At 41.1% G+C, this 24,191-nt stretch overlaps 1 protein-coding gene across 1 annotated transcript in view; it reads right to left on the bottom strand.

Moving 5' to 3' along the window:
• EBF2 (early B-cell factor 2) overlaps positions 1 to 24,191 on the bottom strand; it is a gene marked incomplete at its 3' end in the record, with an annotated part of 196,239 nt that overhangs the window by 33,195 nt on the left and 138,853 nt on the right. Inside the window, exons 7-10 of the mRNA XM_005886603.2 lie at positions 23,688 to 23,769; positions 8,631 to 8,748; positions 6,989 to 7,119; positions 5,711 to 5,837 (exon numbers count right to left, since the gene is read on the bottom strand). Of these exons, the coding sequence (XP_005886665.1) occupies positions 5,711 to 5,837; positions 6,989 to 7,119; positions 8,631 to 8,748; positions 23,688 to 23,769 (458 nt within the window). The remainder of the gene's footprint in view (positions 1 to 5,710; positions 5,838 to 6,988; positions 7,120 to 8,630; positions 8,749 to 23,687; positions 23,770 to 24,191) is intronic.

The following is a 24,191-nucleotide window of genomic DNA, read 5'->3' as shown; positions in this document are numbered from 1 at the left end:
ATATGTTCCTGAAAGTAGAATGTGGGGTCAAAGGGCACATACATTTTTAAGGTTCATGCCAAGAGGGTACTTTCCTGGAGTCATCCACCTCCCTACAGTAGTGTTAGAAAGTTTCCACTCTTAATTTTGCCAACCTGGGTATTTTTATTTGTTAAAAAAATATTTGCCAACTTGCTAGGGGAAAACTGTTATCATGTAGTTGCTTAATTTGCATTTATTTGATTATTAATGTGGTTGGGATATTTTAAAAATACGTTGTTGCTTAATTGTATTCCTTCCTGACATAACTCCTGATATTCTTTGCTAGCTTTTAATTTAAGGTATTTTTCTTTTTTTTCCTTAATTTGTAAGATAGCTAACATTCACCCCTTTATCCACAATGCATACACAGCATAGTGATTGAAAAATAGTAGGCATAAAATAAACTTTTGCTGAACAAATGATTGAATCTTTTTATACGTAAGACCATATGTCATATATAACAAATATGTTCCTAATTTGTTCCTTTTCTTTTGATTTAAAAATTTCTTTTTGTAATCACATATTTGTGCTTGATGGTCTCTGTATAAGATTGGCAGGGTTCAAGTTTATAACAATTGTTTGAAATGTCTACATTTTGTGTTAAAATTATTTAATTCACATATGTTTCGGTCATGATATGAAATTAGGTATCTGTTTTTCAATGCTTGACCAGTTGGCCCAACACCATTTGTTGAACATTCCATCTTTTCCATGCGGGCCTGAGATGGCTCCTCACCTAGACAACAGGTACTTATGTATTTACACCATTCATATGTACACAAGCTATCTATCTATCTATCTATCTATCTATCTATCTATCTATTTAAATCCTCACAGGAGGATGCTTTTATTGATTTTTAGAGAGAAAGAAAGGGAGGGAGGGAAGGAGGGAAGGAGAGAGAAAGAGAGAAGAAACATCAATATGAGAGAGAAACATTGATTGGTTGCCTCCCGCACATGCCCTGAACCCAAAACCTAGTAAGTACCCTGATAGGGAATCAAACTCACCACCTTTTAGTGTACAGGACAACGTTCCAACCAACTGAGCCACCCGGCCAGGCCTACAACTTATTTATTTTTAACTATCCTCTTCTGTTGTGTGGCATTTCTATATGTTCTTGCAAAGCCCCGTATTCTTTTAATTACTGAAACTTAAAATCGGTTTTAATGTCTGGTAGGGCAAAGCCCTCTCATTTTTCAAAATGAGAGGTTCTATTTTAGCACCTCAGTGAACTTTTGTAAAGTTTCCCCAAACATTTTGTGGGTACTTTGATTGGCATTGTGTTAAATTTATTCATTAATTGGCATCTTTACAATATTAAATCTCCCCACCACTCCGCCAGCTGGAAGGATTTTGTCCTTCCCCTGAACTCCCTTTAGCACTTTATACCTTTTTAAAAATCACTTGCTAAACTATACCCACCCAATTTTTCAAACCTGAAACCTGAGAGTCTTCCCCTCCCCTCCCTTTCCCAACCTTTACCCTATCCAATCAATCATCAAGTCCCGTCAATGCTACCTCCTAAATTTCACCCACTTCAGCTTGTCCCCACTACCAGCAAGCTCGTCCAAGCTGCCATCATTTCTGGCCGGGGCCACCACACTGGCCTCCAACTGACCTCCCTGAATCCTCCCTAACTTCCTAGCCATTCTCTACACTGCAGCCAGAATAATCTTTTAAAAGGCAAATCTAATCACAGATTCCCCAGCTTTAAAATACTCCAATGTCTCTCCGTGTTTTCACATGGATTGAAAATATCCTTAGTGTTCATCAGGGGTAGGACCAAATAAGCAGCCCAAACCCTCCCTTCCAGCTTGAACCCAACCTCTCTTTAACTCATTCTCTCTGCGCTATTCATAGTGGCCATCAAATATATCTCATGTTCTTCTCTACCCCAGGACCTTTGCATGTACTGTTTTCTGTGTTTGGACTGTTCTTAGCCTTCCCTATCATCTCAGTTCAAGAAGGTTCAACTTCCCTGGCATATATCCACAGCATCCTATACAACTTTTAATCCTCATAGCATCTGTAACTTCTCATTCATCAGTCTCCATTATGATAAGACTAATAGAAATAACAAGAATAATATGGATAATAAACACCTTTTGAATAATAAGATCTAGTTGTTCTCTATCCCGAATGCCTTCCATGCAGAGGTGTTCTAGAGCTGGCTTATGAGGGCAGGTTGTTACATTTTCAGGAATTTTGTGAGCTGGTTGATGTCATATTGGTAGCTTGAAATGAGCCATGGGGAGAGTATTTGCACGATGGAAATCAGCAAATGCTATAAACCGATTTCCCGCACCCTCACCTTGAACTTGGAGACCTGGTTGTTAAACTTTTACCAGCACACCACTGTTTCTATTATTTATCCTCACCACAGCTCTGAGAGGTAGGTAGCCCATCTGATACGTGAGAAACTAAGAGTTTATGTCACTTACCCAAGATTTGTGTAAGTGACATAAACTTAGAGGAAAGCCAAACTGTGCGGGCAGGCAGTGACTCCAGAGCATGAGCAGTCCACCTTTACATCACTACATCGTGACGCTGCTGGTCTGACTCATCTGCAGTATCCCCAGCACAGAGCACAGTGCTGAGCCTAGTGCATGTGCTCAAGCATTATTTATTTCATAAATAGTCATTAATGGCTCATTAGGAAAAGAACTGGTCTGACTCATCTGCAGTATCCCCAGCACAGAGCAGTGCTGAGCCTAGTGCATGTGCTCAAGCGCTATTTATTTCATAAATAGTTATTAATGGCTCATTAGGAAAAGAGAGCTCTTTGTCAACACTATCTGCTAAATAAAAGACTCCCCAGGCAGGATGGGCAGACACCTGGGTCCGTGTTCTGACTCCACCTATAACGTAATGGATGATTGTGGGCAAGTCACTTCTCCCTGAACCTCACTTTTCTCATCTGCAAAAGAGGGAGTTTCACCAGATGATCTTCAATATCTCATCATCTCTAGGATTCTTTGAATTTACATGTAGCATAACATCTATTATTTTCAGTTATGTGGACTCCTCTTTTACCAGGCACTCTGTTTCCACAAACTCTTCTGTCTGGTAAGTTCCTACTTTGCTTTTGAAATGTCACTGTATTGTCACCGCCTCTGAACAGCCTTCAATGCTTCCCCAAAGTCAACTACTCCCTGCTCAGTGCTCCAACAACCCATTTTGCTTTTACATCTCTTATGGGACTCAACCCAATTATCGTAACTACAAGTACCTACCTACCTCCCCTTCTAGAACTGAGCTGTTAGAGACATACTGATATGAATGATTTTGTCTTGAGCATAATTTGGAGCTGATGTTTGTTCAACAAATATATGGATTACACTAATACCTGGGTCCTATCTTCAGAGATTTAAATCTATTTGGTCCAGGGTCCAGCCTGGGCATCAGTGATTTGAGGTGAAGGCAAGGGTGAGAACCCCTGCTTTCAGAGGAAGTTAACACATGTATACATACACACACACACGCACGCACATGCACATGCTTACACACATGCACACACACATACACGCATGTACACACACCACTTGGCTCCAGACATCGATAGACCCACTAAATATGGAGATTGTTTGTTACTTCAGAAGAGAGTTGAGGATTGTTTGCACCATGAATGGTATTAGTCTTACTCATCTCCTCTCTGGCCTGACCTGTTATCCATGCCAGGGAAAATAGAGGTGCCGGAGCTCTATATGTGGAAAGCATCCTGGAATGACACCCATTTCTCACCAGACTTGAGGGACTGCACATGATCCTGGTATTCAGGAATTTTGTGAGACTCCCCAGGCAGTCTACTTCTGCTTATTCTCTTTCACAGACTCCTCCTTATCATCCTGAGCCCTACATATTGGTGCTCCTGAGGCCCCATCTAGACTTCTTCCATCCTGTATTTATAACCCCTTCTGTGGCCATCTCCTCCAACCCTCTTCCATCTACTCCTCATTGACATCTAAGCAGACATTGATACTCAAATCAGAATAGAGGCTGAGTCCAAATGAGAGAGTAAACTATAAAATGATATTATTAGAAAGTCATAATATATCTGATGTATTTTCTTGGTTTATATATTTCTTTCTCGATACCCCTATTTTCTCTTTCAAAGTATAATATCCTGGTTTCAGTTTCTCCAGGTCTCCTTGGCTGCCGTCCCCTCCCCCCCCAACTAAATCAGTCTTTATATCAACCACATTCATTTATCCTAAGATAGCACTTTTGACTTACTTTCCCTTGCATGGGAACCCTCAATGTCGTCTTATATCTTACCAAATCAAGTCTGAACTCCCAATCAAAGCTTTTTTTCCCCAAATTATGGTAGAATTTGTTATATGGGAAAATATAACACAATTTATTATCTTAAACCATTTCTAAGTGTATAGTTTAATAGTGTTAAATACATTCACATTTTGTTGTGCAGCCAATCTTTAGAACTCTTTTCATCTTGCAAAACTGAAATTCTATACCCATTAAACAACAACTCCCATTCTCCCTACCCTCATCCTCTAAAAACCATCATTCAACTTTCTGTCTCTATGAATTTGATTACTCTCTTCGTACTATACAGGGTTTTTAAGCTGTTTTGCGGTTTCCCTTCTTCCTGTGCCTAGATCATCTAAACTAAGTTCTGGTCTAAGGTCTACCCAAATATATTGCCACCTGCTCACTTCACCCCCTGGGCCTTTGCACATGAGTTTCCCATAGTTGAAACATTTTTCCTTCTCTTTGCCTATCTAAACCCTCCCATCCTTACAAATGTCCATTTCTCCCTTAATATATCATACCACTAACTCTAGTCCACACTAAACCCTCTTTTCCTGGAACTCATATTCCATTCATTGAAAATACCATGCATTTTGAATATTCTAATTCTCTAGCTGTTCTGGGTAATGTACCATTGCCTCCTCCAAAAGTTCTAAACTCCCAGTACAGTAAGGACCATGTATTATATGTCCCTGTACCTTACACCTAGAAAAGGTTATAGATACAAGGTAGATTATTCAACAAATATTGAGATATATAATAGGTAACTGATACTTTCATACAATTTAAAACAATTTGAATCACTCTGCAGCATCAATGGGCAACTCCCTTGAATCCTTTTCAAGAAAATTAGTTAGCAGCATCGAACAGACTATCAGACTATAGCAGGAAGGCCGGGGAGGTTTGTGGGGGGGGCGGTAAGAGATCAACCAAAGGACTTGTATGCATGCATATAAGCATAACCAATGGATACAAGACACTGGGGGGTAGGGGAGGCCAGGGGAAGGTCAGGGGGGGAAAAAGGAGACATATGTACTACTCTTTGTAATATTTTAAGCAATAAAACAAAATTTAAAAAAAGAAAATTAGTTATATCCAGCAACTTTGTCTATTTTTTTTGTCTGGTTGCTTGAATAAAGGTCTATCCTAGCAAGGTTCCAGCAAAGTTAAATGTATAAGGAGGTACCCCTGAGATGAGCTGCCGTGACCATCTCCCAGACTGTGCAGAAACTGCTTAAGTAGAATACAAATTTAGAATCAAGTCTATACTTTCCCATTCAATGCCTTTTACCCAGTCCAGTCTTCCCACACAAGCAGAAAGACCTAGTAAATTTAGAATGATGAAAAAGTAGAGAGACTTGGAATTAGACCAAAGGTGAACCAGGGGCCAGTCCCCTTTGGAATCATTTTCTCACTCACCTGTGTAAATGAACCTTCCTGGAGCTCCTTTGCAGAACTGCTTGGATTTATAAGATAAAGTCACTTCCACCACTCCAGGGATGTGTCGAGGAGGAGTCTGAACTCTGATGGCATGAGGAGTGATTAGCTGAGGAATGAACAGGCATGGAAATGAAACACCTATTATAGAAGTTATCACCAAGGATACTGAGAACATGAGAATCTCCCATGACTACTCCCACCAGGGCAAACTGGCATAGTCATGGCACCCCAAACACTCTGAATACCCTGTCCCTGTCTCTCACATTTTTCTCTCACACCCTGGACTTTTGTCTCAACCTACCCTGTCTAGATCCTCTCCTTCCTACTAGCCCAGCTCAAGTCCCTCCCACCTCATGTACCCACCCCACCCCCATCCCTGTAATCATACTCTCCCCCTAATTCCTATACTGCTATGACCTCACATATTGATTTGGCAACTTCCACATCCAACTTAACATCAGTAGTTATCTTCCTGTAACATGTCTTGTTGGTCTTCCCATTATGAAAGTAGAACATATCCACTTTAGAAAATTTAGAAATTACAGAAAAATATAAGGAAAATATTAACATTGCATAACCTGAGACAACTGTTATTAATCTTTGGTGTGTTTCCAGCACTTTTCTATGGATGGATGTTACGTAATTAGACTTTACATCCTCAGACAATGTTGTCCTGATTTTTTATTCCACTTAGCATTACAGCATAAACATGCACCCTTCTCCTGGTCATTAGAATTTTTTCAAAACACAATTTTTTAAAATACATTTTTATTGATTTTAGAGAGGAAGGGAGAGGGAGAGAGAGAGATAGAAACATCAATGATGAGAGAGGATCATTGATTGGCTGCCTCTTGCACGCCTCCTACTGTGGATTGAGCCCGCAACCCAGGCATGTGCCCTTGACCAGAATCAAATCCAGGACCCTTCAGTCCATAGGCCAACTCTCTATCCACTGAGCCAAACTGGCTAGGGCAAAAAAAAAACCCCACAATTTTTAATGGTGTAATGATATTCCATCATTTATTTACCCATTATGACTATTCTTATTTTTTCAAAATTATAAATAATACTGCAATGAATATTTATATTTTTAAGTTATCCACGCCTGCAATAAATTGTGGTTTACATGTGGCTAATCTTTGGTACTTAATAGTGTGCATTCATGCTGCTGATACTACAGGAATTACTAGTTTCAAACCCAAAGCAAAACTATCTTTAGGCCAAAGAAAATCAGGAAAGCAAGTTGCCCCGGCCTACCTCGCTCCATACAAGCATAGTTCCAAACACCACTTGGAGGCCATCAAAGAAGTTGTCCCCAATGATGATGACCATGGCTCCTCCTGTGGTCCAGCCTTCACTTGGGCTAATGGCTTTGATGCAGGGGGTAGCTAAAACGATAGAAAAGAAAAGTCAGGTCTGCCCTTTGGTGGTTGAAGTTTGGAGTTCGGGGAACTGACTGCTCTTAAAGGCTGTTGATCATTCCAAGAAGTTCAAGTTGAGCTTTGCTGACTTGCCATCATTCCTTAATTGGTTGTTGGTTTTCACCAGGTCATTAAAGCCTAATGATTTGACCACTATGTATGAAAACATGGAACACTTAGCTAATTGTGCAAAGGGTGTTTTTAGAACTTGTTCTTCCCCCCCATATTTTTATAAGTTGACCACACTGGAAACGTGTAAATCCCTTTTCTCTCTCCACCTCCTCTGCACTAAGATGTCAAGATTTACAAGGCCTGCTAATGTGCCAGAGAGAGAAGGAGAAAGTAAAATCTGTCATAGGTGAAGGCTTTTTCTGCTCTATCAAGAGACAATTTCTAATCACTTTCCTAACTTTGTAGGAAGGATTTCCCCCCTTCTTCCATATGTTTGAGGCCTCTGGACTTTACATCCCAACAGGAACCCAATATGGTTTTCAGGCCATAACTAAAGTCAATCCATCACTCCATTTCCAAAGCTGACAGGGTCAAAGGTGGGAGAGAACTTTGGCAGGATTCCAAAAACATGAGCCCCCTTTGAACAGCCAGTCAATCACATCCAATCAGTCAAAAGAAACTGGATGGGTTCCTAGTTCTGAACCCTGGGGTTTTCGTCTCCCCTTCGGTGCCCACTGTGGGAGAATTAACACCACTCCAAATTCTTTACTGATTCAATCATTTTCTTTCAGTTCATTAATTCCTATTTTAAATGATACAAGACACATTTTAAAGGCCGAGTTGGGGTGGGGGCTGGTGAGCAGTATACAGCCAAGCATCACACTAAAATAGTCCCTAATTTCACTATTCATGTAGTCCATAACCTCCTACTCCAGGGAGTGGGGAGTGGGCAAGGAAAGAGAAGAACTCAGATGGGCTTTACTTAGGTTTGTCAGTTATCTTCCTCAATATACTTAAATTTTTCAGACAAGTTGAAGTTTAACAGTTACCTGTATTTCTAATTACTTTAATGCACTTGGAAAACTACCCAGAGCAGACCATGATTTCTTCTAGTCCAAGCAAACAAAAATCAATTAGTGTCAGTTTCATTCTGCACATTGTTTTGTTTTGCCCACAATCTGTTTAAGGGCACATCTGACACTTATTCATACATGTCTGGCACTGTAATGTTCCTGTTTAACTAAGATGTCATAGGCCTACATTTGCCTGAAATACCTGCCTAGCAAAAAGAAAAACACAACTGAATGGAACAGACTGAGGCATGGGGTCTTTAAACATCGCAGGGAGATGTGTGGGGTTACAACGGAGTATGCGGGAGTCAGTGTTTACAACTTCACTTTAAAACCCACATGGTCTTGTGTACTTTCTCCACTCCTACTCAGAAGCATACATTTGAAATTCAAGCAAGGAAATTGTGGAGAATTTCATTTGTCTGCCATTCTCGCCCTGCCCGCAGACAGCCCTACCTTCCGAAGGGTCCAGTCTTCTCGCTCTCCGCCCATGCTTTGAGTTGTTATGAACAAACATGTTGTCAGAAACAGCCAACACATGTCCATCCACATTCACTGTTGTTGATAACACAACCTGCATATTTAAAGTAAAAAAAAAAAAAAAAGGACTTAGTTTCATATAAGGTAGTAAATGTACCAGAATTCTGTTTGCCAGATTTCCATATAGCTGACAAGAAATGGAACAGAATTTGGGGACAGGGCCATGCTCTTGACATTTCACCTCCTCTTATAATTATGGGAAGAGCTTCATGGAAAAAGAGACTGCCCTTCACCCATGTGCTATCACATATTTGTGTTCAGACTATGCCCAGATGATGAAATGGGGAAATTGGGCTTGTGCCTGCTGCTTCTAGAAATGTAGTTCTCTAGCAAAGGACCTGGACACTCATTCCCAGCTGACCGTTGCAACAAGGGACTGACTGTGTGTCATCAGGAGGCTAAGAACTGAGCACCAGCTGGTAGGTCGTTTCTCCCAGAACAGGAATGGGTCCTTGCACCTCTGATATGTGCTAGCGTAAGGCTGGCATGGAGATGACTTGTTTGTGGTGTCCCTGCCCAATAGAGAGCAGTGGCAGAGATGCTCAGGCTTTAGGCAAGAAGGTCAGATTGCTGGAATTCAGTGTTGAGACTGTAGAGCGTTCAGTATCTAACCAGAGGAAAGGGAAGAGTTGGGTATGGAAGAGTGAAAGAGCATGGATTTGCAGTCAGATGAAACTGAACTCAAATCCCACGCCTGTTGCTTCCTAACTTGTAACCTTGGACAAATCACCAACCTTTATGAATGTCCATTTTTCTTATCTGTAAAACATAAACAATGCCTATCTCTCAAGGGCTGAATGAGACAAAATAAGGATAAATACATGTAAAGCTTTCAGTGTGGGGCCTCAATGAGTTCCCCTCCTAATAGCCTCACCTCTGCCTTGTTTGATTAGTTAATAGGACAGACAACATTACTCACTGAGCCTCTCCCATAGTCTACCAGCGGTTCTCAACCTGTGGGTCGCGAACAATGAAAATACATCCTGCATATCAGATATTTACATTACGATTCATAACAGTAGCAAAATTATAGTTATGAAGTAGCAATGAAAATAATTTTATGGTTGGGGGTCACAACATGAGGAACTGTATTAAAGGGTCACGGCATTAGGAAAGTTGAGAACCACTGGTATGCTCTGGGGGAGGCTCTAGAAAGGGGAACACAGGGGCTAGAGACCAAAAGTTACCAGTCATGACCCCGCCCTCAAAGACCTTATGTTCAAGCTGGAGATACATGGCTAACATAAAGCAAGTAGCACAAGGAATGAGATTCCATTGAATTCTATGTGTGAGCTGCAGATCAGGAGTGTGCAAGAAGTTCAAAGAGGCAGAGATTAGCCAAGACCACAGTAGCAGGGAGAGTGTAGCAGAATAGAGCGGACTCTAACGTACCTACCACCAACATGCTTGATCCAGGAAGATGAACTATCCTAGATATGAGTCTACTTGGAAATTTTTTTAAGAAAACCACTTGTTATATACATATTCATACATGTATATACACTTTTTTAACCCTCACCCGAGGATACATTTTTATTGCTTTTTAGAGAAAGAGGGAGAGGGAGAGGGAGAGGGAGAGGGAGAGAGATGAGAGTAACATTGATTAGTTGCCTCCCATATACACCCCGACCAGGGATCAAACCTCAACCCAAGTATGTGCCTTGAGTGGGAGGGAGAGGGAGAGGGAGAGGGAGAGGGAGAGATGTAACATTGATTAGTTGCCTCCCATACACACCCCGACCAGGGATCAAACCTCAACCCAGGTATGTGCCTTGAGTGTGAATTGAACCTGCAACCCTTTTGGTATACAGGACAATGCTCCCAACTGAGCCACCCGGCCAGGGCATACATGCATACATATAGACTTTTCAAGGAAGGGCAATGAATAGGTACATAATGACGAGCTGTACTTGAAAATGACTCTTCCTGTCTACTCCCAACTTAAATTTTTTGATATTCTTCTTTAATTTTTTCTGCCACCCCTTCCTAACTTATTAAGTGAAGGGGGAAAAAACCTTGTCCCTACCTTAGCTCCTCATATGAAATAAGATTCATTAAATGTCACTTAAAATTTTTTACTATGAATAATTTCAAGTAAACAAAATAAACAGAATAGTATAATGAATTTCCATAAATTTTTTACTATGAATAATTTCAAGTAAACAAAATAGTATAATGAATTTCCATTTTAGGTGAAATTTACAGGCATTGAAATGCACAAATCTTAGCTGCACAATTTTGACAAATGGATACATGCAGGTAAGCCTCACCATATCACGATTTAGAATATTTCCTTTACCCTACAAAGTTATCTTAGTCAATCCTACTTCCTGAGGCAACACTCTTCTGATGTTTTTTACCTTGCAAAGTTTTAGATGGTATCCTTTAAATCTTTTAATGTATACTTTAATATAATGGAGGCTTGGGAAAACCCCTAAAACCATGAGTCCACAGAATATCTCACATAGCCTGGTGCCATAGGCATGACTGTAGCACACAGGAAATCATACTTGAACATGAGTGGGCTTCAATCATTCAACCCAAAGGTATTCATTGAACTCCTGCTACGTCTACGGTATTGTCATGCCAGATTCTAGGATTTTAACCAATGATCTGACTAGTATAAAACACAGCATAATATTTCTCCAGTTGCCATTCAGAAAATTATTATCAATATAATTGCTCACAATTGAGGGATACAGCCTGTCTAGCTCTGGGTCTGTTTTCAATTGTGTTCATGTTAACCTGTTAAAAGTCTGGAGGAAGTCCTTCCAGAAAGTCCCTATCATGTAGCGGCCACCATAAGAGGGAGACATCCATCACTCTGGGTAAATGTGCGAGGCACAAGCCCTTGTCAGGGCCATCTCAGCAGAGCACAGGATGGCATCATAGTCAAAGGAAGAGGGAGGCTGTCTCCTGGCCATGGGGTTAAGAGGAACATGAAGTTGAAAGCATTTACCCCCTGAAAATAATAGAAGTGGAGAAAAAAGAGGAATCAGACCGCTTTGGTAAATTGTGTGTGTGAATGAATTTTCAAAGACATAGCTGTCATCTCTGGGGGAAAAAAATGAGAGGGTGCTTCAGGCTTTAATTGCCAATGAGCTGTACTCAGCACAGTGAGGGGAACCCGCCTGCCTGGGGCCTACGTGGATGTAAAGAGCATTCTCTTTGAGACCACTTTAATTCATTCCACAAGCTTCTTGTCATACTGTGCTTTAGTGCTCCTCGTGCATTCCTGCCACAAAATATGGGCTTTTCTCAAGCCAGCTGATTTCATCATTGTCCATTCGGGTGGAGTGAGAGTCAGTTCCAAAGTGAACATTTCCCAAATGACATACCCTGATGGTTCAGATGCACTTCATTATTTTCTATTAACAATGGAAATAAATTTTAATCTCTTGCTGGCTAGCGCTGGCCTCTCATGACAGCAAGGGAATTAACCTGAATTATTTCAGTGTCTGCAAAATTTATTACAAGATTTTAAATTATGTCCAAATGTATGTGCATGTATATATATAGATACGAGACAAGTTCCCGTTTTTAATATTCCAAACATCTTAGACTCTCAAGTATCTAGAAGAGCTTGCCAATTAAACCAAATTTGCAAAGTGGAAAGGATTTAATTCACAAACTCCACCACGTGAAACCAGACAAGTTTGGTTGTTGTTCTTGTACGTGGAGATATACACAAACGTGGACTTCTACATTCATGCACTCTACTTCTGGAAGAATGAAGGACATTATGGAGGTGAAGATACATTTGGTACATTCAAAGCTCCAAATTTAACTTCCTTCACTGTTTTCTGATGAATGATGACAACACTGATATTATTCTCTTTGGAGAAGTTAAAGTTTCTGAATGTTTGAAGACTAAAGGAAGTGGAAAGTGCATTCCAGCCTCGGCTCACTCCCAGGCCTTCCCCTTCCACAAGCCAACTTCTTTCCCTAGTGAGTATTTCCTGGGTCACGAAGGCTGACCTTTTCCATCTGGAATCAATCAGTCAACCCCTGACAACTTCCTGAAACACCTCACTCCATTTCCTGTTCTCTCCCCCTTCTCTCTTTTCCCCTGGTTTGCTTCACTCTTGAAAACTGCAGGCCACAGCAGCTTAATGTTAGAGGGTCAGACACAGTTAGACTCCAAAACACTACACAAGGACACCTTTGACCTTCAAAAATCTTTACATCTTAGCTAAACAAATCAAGGTCAACATTTCTTACCATTACCTTGTTAACTATTTGTAGGCATCTTTGCCAACGATCTCCTGATCATATAACCATCAATACCACTTGTTCTCCTAGGATCATAAGCTGATCTGTTTTAAGAAGTAGCCAGCAAATTTAGTATTGACAAGGGGTGCCATGTGGAGGTACCTGAAACTAATAATCACCAGTCTTATAACAAACATATGGAGAGTATTCCAAACAAAAGAACTTCTATGCCTCATCAGTGTCTCCTATCACCTAAACCTGATACCTAGTATTTTCTAAAGCTGTCAGACTCTCTTGGCACCACCATTCTGCTGGCACAGCCTGAAATGATGCCAATTAGGAATACAGATGTCCATAATTTGTGTGGATGGACCCCCGGTTTTTGCTACTGACACTGGTGACAGCTTTCATTTGTTTCTCGTAGTTGGTGTGTCTGTATTTCAGCTCAAAGCTCCAATAGCAAAGCCTGAAGAGCTGAAAATGATGCCACTGTATTTTATAGCTCTCCTCAACTGATACGTTGCAATTCAACACAAAAGCAACAATCAATTATATTCATGCAAATATTATTTCTGATGTGGTAACTTTAAGCCAAAGCTCCAAGAAAGAGAAGTGGGGATCAATTGGAATTGCTTGCCTTTTTTTCATGTGAAAGCAGTTTTTCACTTTTTGCAATTCCTTATTTTGCTTAATGAGTTCTCTAATTTTTGGTGAGGCCAGTGCAATACACAGACTAGCTTGAGAGTGACAATGTAGGTTCTATTTTGAATCATGAAATTAAATGGCAGTTTTAGCTGGATATACAGAAACAGGAACATAAAAAGTTTGTATCTCCCTTTGAAAAACAGCAGGAAGTCTTAAGAACAAAATCTATGATTGATTGTGTTAGCAATTTGCTACAAGTACTCAAGAAAACTGATTGGCTTTCTTAAATTATATTTTTTCTTCTCATTACCCCGAAGTACTCCCATATCCCTCATTCTAATAATTTATACAAGGCAGAAGCTGAGTTGTAAAGAGCTCTTTCCTGCCTGTAAAAGGCCTCAGTGGGAGTTATCCTTTAGGTGGGCACATCAGCTAATCTGCCCGTACAACTAATTTTCCAATAGAGGAACTGTTTCTTTAATATCAGCATCTGGCACGGGTACTTTTACCAAAATGACTTATTCCCACCTTTGGGTTAATATTTTATATAAAATTAACCCAAAGTGTGGTCTTTGGCTTTTTGGAACATCACACTTTTGGTTTTTTAATATCAATCTTTCTCAAAGCTCTCTAATTCAGTTAAAGGGCAAAAGTCAGAGGGATGACCAGCTTGGATCCTCCTCCCAGCCAGCTTTTCTCAGCTCATACTCAGTTGTTCCTACAAAGAGCCTAAGTCTCACACAGGAGGGTAACAGAAATAGATAAGTCACAATGAAGGTGGTGTGGAATGACTAAATGGTCTGTTTTTTTTTTTAAACAGACGAGAATCCCAGCGTCTATAGTTGCTGGAGAATAATTACCTTGGTTAGAAACCTCCCTGTGTGGACCAGAGTGCTTGCTTTGAAAATCACACCAAATTCTACAATTAGACACATTTCCCCTCCATTTCAATGAGGGTCATGCACCTCCTAGCGGAATGTGGCCTTTGGTCGTTTAATCTTGGTACAGCTACAATGCATAGCATTTATAACACACTCACCGTGGAGACTGATGCCTACTTGCAAACACATGCTCACCGAGCTAAATAAAATGGTCTTGAAAATTCCTGTTACTTAGCCAAGTATGGAAAAAATTCTTTATGACATTTTACATCTGGAAATGGAATTAAATTCATGATGTGCATTTCCCTTATAACTGTTCAGTTGCTATATATGTTATTTCAGCTTTCCCAAAGCATAACTATTATGTGGGATTTTATTTTCCACCTGTGGAAGGAGGAAAGAGACATAGAGACCATTAAAAGGACAGAGAAAATCAAGACAGACTTCTGGTTGTGGGGGGCAACCAACTTTGGAGTCCATATCGTGAGAAGAAATACTCCGTTGGTGTCTTTATGCACTGGCTAATTCTCACATCGACAAGGGGACTCTGATGAAGCAATCTGTGTAAGCCTACATAATTCAGTCCAGGCTAACAACAAACAACTTGGCTACTGCAAATTGTGTTTCTCCTTACCACCTTATTCTTGGCACACATCATAGTTTCAAACCAGATTTACAGCCCAGATTCTCCTTTGTTACTGGACGCCAGAGTCTCCAGAATTGCCTCTAAACACCGACACCACAAGTATGGATTTTGTCATCTTTTTTTTAAAGGAATTCCCAGAATTCTTAGCACATCACTGTTGTTTCATAACTCCTAAGGTTAAATTGTCTGTTCAGTTAACTATCAAGTACCAAAGGAGAGAACACAAGGTTGATTGCTGCTGAGACAGATGTAGGGCATTCTGGGGTTGCTCACACCGAGGGAGGGGGACTGTGGCATGAATGACATAACTCCTGAGAAGATCCTTTCCCAAGTAACCAGGCAGTGCTGTGTTTTAATCAGTCGGAGGCTTTGTTTGACACTCCCAGGCCCTGTGCTACATGCCAGGGAGGCTTCCAGAAAACACTGTCATGACCTCAAGGAGCTGCCATGTAGTTGATGAAGCATAACAAACACTACACTTAATCAGAAAATATTACTCTACAGTAATACATAACTGAGGACTCAATTGTGTGGCCATTGTATACTCTAGGGGTCCAAAGGTGAGAAAAATTAACCTGAGCTGAAGGCACTAACAAACATTTCCAGCAAGGAAATGAGATTTGAGATAGGCCTTGAAGAGTTGAAAAACTTTTGCTATACAACTTGAGGTTACTGAAATGGTTATTTGGGAACTTAAAAACTAATTCTAATTAGCATAAGTAGAGTAGTATGCCAACAGCATTTCCATTGGCATATTTGGCTTAGGATTGGGATATCTTTTAGAACCTGTCTTTAAAAAATTAGTTGAATATGTATAGAAATCAAATGGCAATTTTTTTAAAACCAGACTTTCCTGTCATCAGGGAGCTCAAAGATCATTAACCTGTTTACAACTAAATTTCCCATAATCTCAAAGGTCATAGGCACTTGCTACTTCCAGCTGGCCTCATGCTGCTCCATTGACCTCATTGTTTTTCCCATCTAAAATGTATGCCAAGTAGGATAGCTCTGGTCAAGGGCAGTATTGTACTAGCAAACATTTTGAGAGCCCCAGGGGAGTTATAACATATTTGATGCCATCTTGATTTGGCTGGACCATTCTCTTCCACCCAAACTGTGCCCCCAGGGATCCCATGAATCACCTGTCATCCATCAAAAATCAGGACCTTGTACTAGTGTGTCCCATAAGCTGCTTAAGAATCTATGCCTCTTGTTGCGAAACTAAAAGAGCTTTGCTTTCCAGGAAGTTCTGCATCCGATTGTTCTTTTTTTTGTGTGTGTTAATCCTCACCCAAGGACATTCTTCCATTGATTTTTTTTTAAAGAGAGAATGGAAGGGAGAGGGAGAGACAGAGAGAGAAACATCAATGTGAGAGAGACACATCGATTGGTTGCCTCCTGCACGCACTCAGACCAGGACCAGGATCAAGCCTGCAACCAAGGTATCGAACCCAGGACCCTTGACTGGAATCGAACCCAAGACCCTTTAGTCCACTGGCTGATGCTCTATCCGCTGAGCCAACCAGCCAGGGCTGCATCTGATTGTTCTTGGATGTGCTCAGGTTTTAGTGCCCCGATTGGAGTTTCCTAACCTCATTGAAATCTCACATATCCTCTCTCCAAAATTACATAGGCAACTACCTGAATTCACTTGTTTTCCTTTTCTCCCACAAATAACTGTAAACACATTTCCTGTATGAGTTGGTCAAAATTCTTATCACCCTGATTCTTGTCCCTATTTGAGACACCAAAAGCCAGAGGGAGGGTGGCAGACGGTTTACCATCAAACAAAAAAGCTTGAAGCATTCTACAGAAAGCCTTCCCCAAGCTTAAAGCATTAGACTAAATAAAAGATCCTCAGACCCTCAGAGGGTTTTTTTTCTGACTCAAAATAGGTAATTATTATTTCTTAAATGGGACTATCTGGTTTGTTTTACCAACAGATAATGGACTCACCTGTTGATCGGAGAGGCCAGGGACAAGTGCTTTTCATTATGTGCTTTGAACCCTGCTCAGTAGCACAGCAGCTTCAAATGGTGGATGAGATCACAGAGCAGCTGGGGTAGCTCTTGAACTGAGAGATTTGAACTGAAGAAACCTGCAGGCAGCTGGAGCTATATTAAATTTTTACCATTTGGACTTAATTTAAACTCTTGTTTCCCTCTTCAACGGGTGTGAGAGAAATATTCAACATTTTTTATTTAAGGAAAATAGATGGTGGTGCCATTAAAAAGTTTTATATAAGAGCTGGGGGTTTAAAAAAATCATAAGGGTTTGTTGGATGGATCTTGGCCCTATTCCAAGACATGAGTAGCCCTGCCCTTTGCTCTTGCATCGTTTAGTCAAACAGACTAATGGCCAGCGGCTGGCTGTGTATAGGAGGTGTCTCTGTCATCTAATTAATTTCCCCATTGTTCTGTGTAGTTGTTGCATCCAGCAGATTGCACTAACAGGCTCGAGGCCTCTCACACTATCTGACTGCCCCAAAGATGCCAGTCTTTGATGGAGGAGAGCTTCATGTCTTCCATTCCCTTCTCCCCACCACTGTGCGTCTCTTCTCTCTTCCTCGGAGTTCTGACAAACCTGCTGGGTGTAACAAGTCACCAATCCTTTTCCTCACGCCTTTCCAGTCCCCCTCAAGATGCCCTTCAAGGAGGCCCATCGTGGAGTTGTGTGCAAACCCATCCAAACAAACAGGAATTGACTCAGCACCGATGGCGCTCCCGATCTGGCCCCTGAAATGACTGCATTCACTTAGGAATGCATGGGCCCCTTCATACCTCTTGAGGCAAAGAATGCTAAGACCTGTATATTTATCTCAGTGCGCTCCCTAGTTTAACTGTATTAAAAATGATTATTTTGATGGGCCCAATCTAAAAAAGGGAGCAATTTAGGAGGTAAATTTGAGATACCCAAGAGTCACTCAGCAAAGTTCAGCAAATGGCGGTAAGAACCCTTATCCGAATTATAAGAAAGCTGTAAGTTTGAGTGAAGGAGTTCCTTTACAATGATTCCAGGGTGCCAGGCCTGTGTGGCTCAGTGGTTGAACATTGACCCATGAACCAAGAGGTCACTGGTTCAATTCCTGGTCAGGGCACATGCCTGGTTGCGGGCTCGATTCCCAGTATGGGGCGTGCAGGAGGCAGCTGATCGATGATGTTTCTCTCTCATCAATGTTTCTATCACTCTATGCCTCTCCCTTTCTCTCTCTCTAAAACTCAATAAAAACATATATTTTTAAAAAAATGATTCCAGGGTTGGAGATGTGTCAAGGCATCTGCTACCCACTCCAGAATGACTAATGTACAAGTTGGTGCTGCTCATATGATGGAAAACACACCAGCCCTGGACAGTGGTCGTGTCTGTTTAAAATAGAATCCTTTTGAGGCAGGAGCGGGGAAATTGGCACCCTGGCTTCTAAGCTTCCCAATCTCAAGGAAATGATCTGCTGACATGAGTGCTGTGGAAAACCTTGAAAACTATCCGAAAGAGCATCCACACAGGCTATTATCATAGTGCTGCTGTTATTTAGTTCCCACATCACCCTTACATTGCCACACCACTGAGTTCCAAAAGGCAACACAGACAAATGGCACCATAATAGGCCCCTGTGCTTCCAGGCTGGTCACTTGAAGACCCCAGAGAAGCACAGCTAAGCTATGTAAATTGCTTATCTTATTTTCCTTATCTACCCACGAGATGTAAGTCTCTCCAGGGAGAAGAATTTTATCTGTCTTGCTCATGTATCGCCAGCACCTAGGATAGTGCCTGGCACACAGAATTTCCTTAATAATAGTGGTTGGGTGAATGAATACATGAATAAGTGCATCTATGTTTTCACTGGGACTTGGAGCCAACCCAGCCAGCCTATCTATGAGAGTGACTTGGCAACAATAGCCCTGATTGTTGTCAACTTCTACTGTGTCTTAGAATGTGAATGTGGGAAATGACAACATGCCTGATTCCTCCTATTCTTGGCTTGATTTTCTTCTGGATTTTCCAACTGCCTGCTCTCCACCCACGATGCAGAGAAATAAAGAATGGGGTTCATTATGTCCTAACAGGCCTGTCAGCTTAAACTAGACATACATTTCTTGTCCTTTCCTTCACTGAGCTGTTAATCTGGGTGTTTTACTGAATTGTTCCATTTCAGGGAGGGCAGAGGTGATTTTCTGCATGCATGGTCCATGGATTAAGGTACTTTGGGGGCCCTGGAAATCTTTTCTTTTTTCCCTTCCTGCTTTCCTTCCTTCCATTTTTTAAAATTTCTCTCTTAAAAATTCATTCAATAACAATTTATTGAGCCCTACAAAATGGCTGGCATCGTGCTAGGCACTGGGGAGAAATACAAAAATAAATAAAACATACTAATTGCCCTCAAGCAGCACACAGTCTATTAGACAAACAATGACTGCAAGGCAATGTGTTGGAGTAGCTTGTGGAGAATGGTATGTTGGCCCAGGAGAAGGAATCAACATCTACTGACAGGAAGAGTCAGAAAAGGCCTCACAAAGGTGTAGTTTGGAAGCATGAGTAGAAATCGAAAACTGAAGAGGGGTGAAGGGTTCTCAGGCAGAGGCGAGAGCATGTGGAAAGGTTCCAAGTAATATTCCACATAGTGGAAATCAATGAGGTGTGCCTGTTGAGTAGTGGGCACATGGAAACATCAGGCAAGGTGCATGCCTGGTATAAAGGTGCTTATTTGCCATGCCTTTGTAAATCTAAGCTTTTGTCTATGGACAGGAGGTATTTATAACATACAGCAAGCAGAGTGACATGTTTGAAAAGACAATTTTAGCAGCCGTGCTGAGGGTCGATTAGACAAGGAAGGAGTAGAAAGGCCTTTTGCAGTTTTTCGGGAGAGATGGGTTTAACAGATACTTAGGAGGAAGAAGTGACACTTTAACAAAAAACGAGGAGGGCACGGATCAGGGAGTAAGCTGTGAACATGTACTCATCCGTCGTCCAAGTGAAGACGCCCAGGAGGGAGGCAGAGCTGTGTATCTGCAGCTCCAGAAAAGGGTGACGTCTGAGGAATGCATCCAGAGTCATTCGGGATCCAATGGCATTTAAAGTCAAGATGGTGGGAAGATCTTCAGGAAAAGTCTTCAGTGTCAGGCCCCCATGTTAACGGTTAAATTGCACGGAGGATGACCACTGGGTGTGAGATGAGTTTCATTTCTTTAAGTCAGGGCTCTGTGGAACCCTAAGAGATGTTTCAAGAAGTCTGGGAACCCCTGGCATTTTAAGCAAAACTTTGTTAAAATGTAGCTTTTTGTGAGGATAGAAACTATAGCTTTTACCAATTTCTCATAGGGGTCTGAGTCACAAAAGGGTTAAAGTCCACTGTGCTTCAATAAATATTTTATATATGCCCATGATACTTAGGACTTGAACTGAATTAAAGAGAGGTTTGGTTCAGGCTGCAAAATAAGTTCTATTCTGTTCAGATCAAATCTCCATAAACGTATAGTTCACATTAAGAGTATGTTTGCTCATATAACGAAAGTGGAGGATTGAAATAATCGTCTACATGGTTTAAAATTATTACCTTTTCTTTCTGAATGAGATATCTATTCCAGGAATTCTTAAATCACCATCCCTTTAGATCATTCTACTCACCACCATGATTACATACCACCTCTGGTTTTGTTTCATATTTTGAACTTGATCCAAATTTCTCACTTGACCATTACAGCACATAGTCAAGTCTGTCTCCTTAATAGCCTTCCCCACGTAAAAGAGCTTTCACTGAAGGTTATACGCTTAATAGAATCTGACTACAGCATAAAATTTGCCAATTCTTTTCTGCATGAAAGGACACTTTGCAGAAAGTGAAAAGACAATGATGAAATGAGAAAAAAAATATTTACAAATCCTTACTTATCCGATAAGGACCCAGTAACCCTAATATACGAAGAACCCTAACAACTTAAGAATAAAAAGACGAATAACCCAATTTACAAATGGGCAAAGGATTTGAATGAACATTTCTCCAAAGAAGATTCACAAATGATCAATAAGGACATGAAAAAAATGGTCAAAATCGTTAGTCATTAGAAAAAGAAAATCAAAACTATAATGAGTTACCACTTCACACTCAGAGGATGACTGGAATTAAAAGCAAACAAACAGAAAATAACAAGTGTTGCTAAAGATATGGAGACAGTGGAACCTTCAAACATCACTGATGGAGATGTAAAATGGTGGAGCCATGTGGAAACCAGTTTGGCAGTTCTTCAAAAAGTTAAAGATAGAGTCACCATATGACCCAGAAATTCTACACTTACATATTTACTCAAGAGAACTGAAAACATTTGTTCACAAAAGAAACTTGCACACAAATGGTTATAGTAACATTATTTATAAAAGCCAAAATGTAGAAACAACCCAAGTGCCCATCAACCGATGCAATGTTAAACAAAGTGTGGTTTATTCTTATAATAGAATATTACTCAGCTATAAAAAAGAATGAAGTCTGAACAAGGATGAACCTCGAAAGAAACCAGACACAGAAATCCACATATTGTACGACTCCATTTATATGAAAAGTCCACAATAGACTAATCCATAGAAACAGAAAGTAGATTAGAGGCTGCCAGTGGGTGGGGAGAAGGGAATTGGGAGGTATGAGGTTTCTTTTTGGAATGATGGGAATGGTCTCAAATACATAGTGGTGATAGTTGCACAACATTGTGAATGTACTAAGAGCCCCTGAATCGCACACTTTAAAATAGTTAAAATGGTGATTGATAAGTTATGTGAATTTTATCTCAATAAAAACTACCAAAAAACCCCCACACCTGCCAATTGCCTTTAATTCTACTCCAGAAATAAGACAATCATAGAATCTACAAACTTTTAAAAAAGATCTCTTCCATTGTCTTTGCAAAAGTCAAATGTTTTCACATAGGATAAAAATTCCTCATTTTGAGACCAGCAATATTTATTGTAACCCTGTTAAAAACACAAGCACATTGAAAATCTCACTTAGTAAATAACTAAAGAAGTAGGGGAAATAATTAGCATGCTTGGTGAGTACAATTCTACGATTTGGGACAAATAAAATGACAAGGCATTCTATTAAGAGCTCTTTAACTTTATACAGGTGTAAGAATCCACATTGCCAGCTACTGTCCCTGCCTCCGTTTCTTCCAGAAAGTGAAAGCTAAGCTTTGGTCATCGAGGCACTTGAGAATTCTTTTGAATTTCACACATCATTTTGGACTGAAATGATATGTTTCCATTATATACATTTCCATAATAGTGTGTACCACTGCCTTCCCCGTGCACAATGTTCCTACTTGATCCCCCAGACAAATGTATTTCTATTTGTCTTCATATCATACTGCATAGAGGGGAGGGAGGGGTTTAATTTTTTGAGAGGCTGGTAATAGTGTTAAAAAACTAACAAAAAATGTCCAGGTCCCAGTAAGATCGATAACCATGATGTGATAGGAAAAAGAATTTTTTTCCAAGTAGTTCTCTCTGGCCTGTGTGTGCATCCCCTCTCTTCCATTAACTCTTTCATGACTCGGTTCCTACACCATAATTTGTGGGGTCTAGTGTAAAATAAATAGGTGCAGCCCCTTGTTCAAAATTACTAAGAACTTCAGAAAAGCATTGCAAAGCCGCACACTTGCGCGCTGTACACCTCGCAAAGCTATGGTCGGGTGGACTCCTGGCTCCACCACCTCCTTCCTGTGGTTAGAGGCAAGTTCCTTAAACTCCCAGAACCTCATTTTCTTCACCTGAAACATGAAGCTAATCATCCCCATCTCGCTCGTCGCTGCCAGGATTATTTTTTAAAGTCTCAAGCTTGAATACTATCACTTAACATGTTTTTAATGTTCCTGTGGGGAAGGGAGCCCTGTGTATTTCCATTGGGCATGAGTGGCAGGAAAGCCATTTGGTGGATTAAATAAGGGTCCTTCAAAGATTAAGGAAGGGGGGCAGAGAGGGGCTGCTCTCCCTCTCATCTCCGACCTGACACACTTTGCCTGGCTCTGTGTTTTTATTAGCTTGCATCCTCGGTACATCAGTGGCAAGGGTGATGAAACCGGTGGCAGATTTAACTGCCAGGCAGCTGGGTCACTGTCCCGCGGGTCTTGTTGTCATGCCGCGATCTTAAAGTGACCACGGCTGTTTGGGCTGCTGCTTTCCAAAAGACTCCGAGTGAGACCACTGAATAGTTAACCGGTGGAAAGGGGAAGAAAGAGGCTGTTGCTTGCAGAAAGCACAGAGACGCTGCTTTGAGAAATCCCAGGGTGGCTGGATATCAAGAACATGGTTCCTGCTGTGGGCAGCTGTGTGTGCGAAGGGCAGCCTGAGGGCTTAAAATCAAATCTCCAGCACGGGTTGGTGCCCGTCCCCTGGGGCTGGGGCACTGGAGGCAGAAGGCCTGAGCACTGTAATATGAAGAAACCCTCACTGCTACCTATTGATGAGGGATCTCACTTACAGTGATCTTTTTCATTGTTAGCAACCGGTGAGTCATGTGTTCTAAGAAAAAAGAGAGGAAAGGAAAGGAAGACGACGGAGAGAACACAGGATGACTTATTTCCCAGGAAAAATCTGCAGGCCTCTTACCTGGAACCTTCTCATGTCCCTCGGGTTTCCTGCTGTTTTCAAACAATTCTGATTGCACTTGAGGAAAAATTTTAAAAAGAATCTGTGAAAAGAAAGCAATGCGTTACATTTTTAAGTAAACATGTTTGAAGAGAGAATATCCATGCATTCTATTAGATTTGATTTGAAAGTGATTGTATTTCAGGCCTGGGGAATTTCAGCGGCCCTGCCTGGGAAGGAACATTGCTGACCCTCCGCAATTTGCAAATTTGGATGTTTTCCGTGGTAAGTCAGCTCCATCACTGTGGAGGGTTGCAAAGTGGCTCACAAGCGGGGTGCTGGCTTGTGCTCACGCCCCAAGTTGCTAGGGCGTTCTCTCAGGAGAAAAAAAAAAAGGCTTCCAAAGGGGCAGTGGCTCCTGCGGAGCAGAAACGTCTCCCTCCGAGGTTGAACACGGCATGACTTAGCCCAGAGTCCCAGGCCTCCTCCCGAATGTGGCCTTCTGCTGGCCACACACACCCTCCT

This window comes from Myotis brandtii, unplaced genomic scaffold, assembly GCF_000412655.1.
Source record: "Myotis brandtii unplaced genomic scaffold, ASM41265v1 scaffold990, whole genome shotgun sequence".
Taxonomy (NCBI): Eukaryota; Metazoa; Chordata; class Mammalia; order Chiroptera; family Vespertilionidae; genus Myotis; species Myotis brandtii.
The sequence above is the reverse complement of the archived record's forward strand: the minus strand, read 5'-3'. Positions and strand labels throughout refer to the sequence as shown.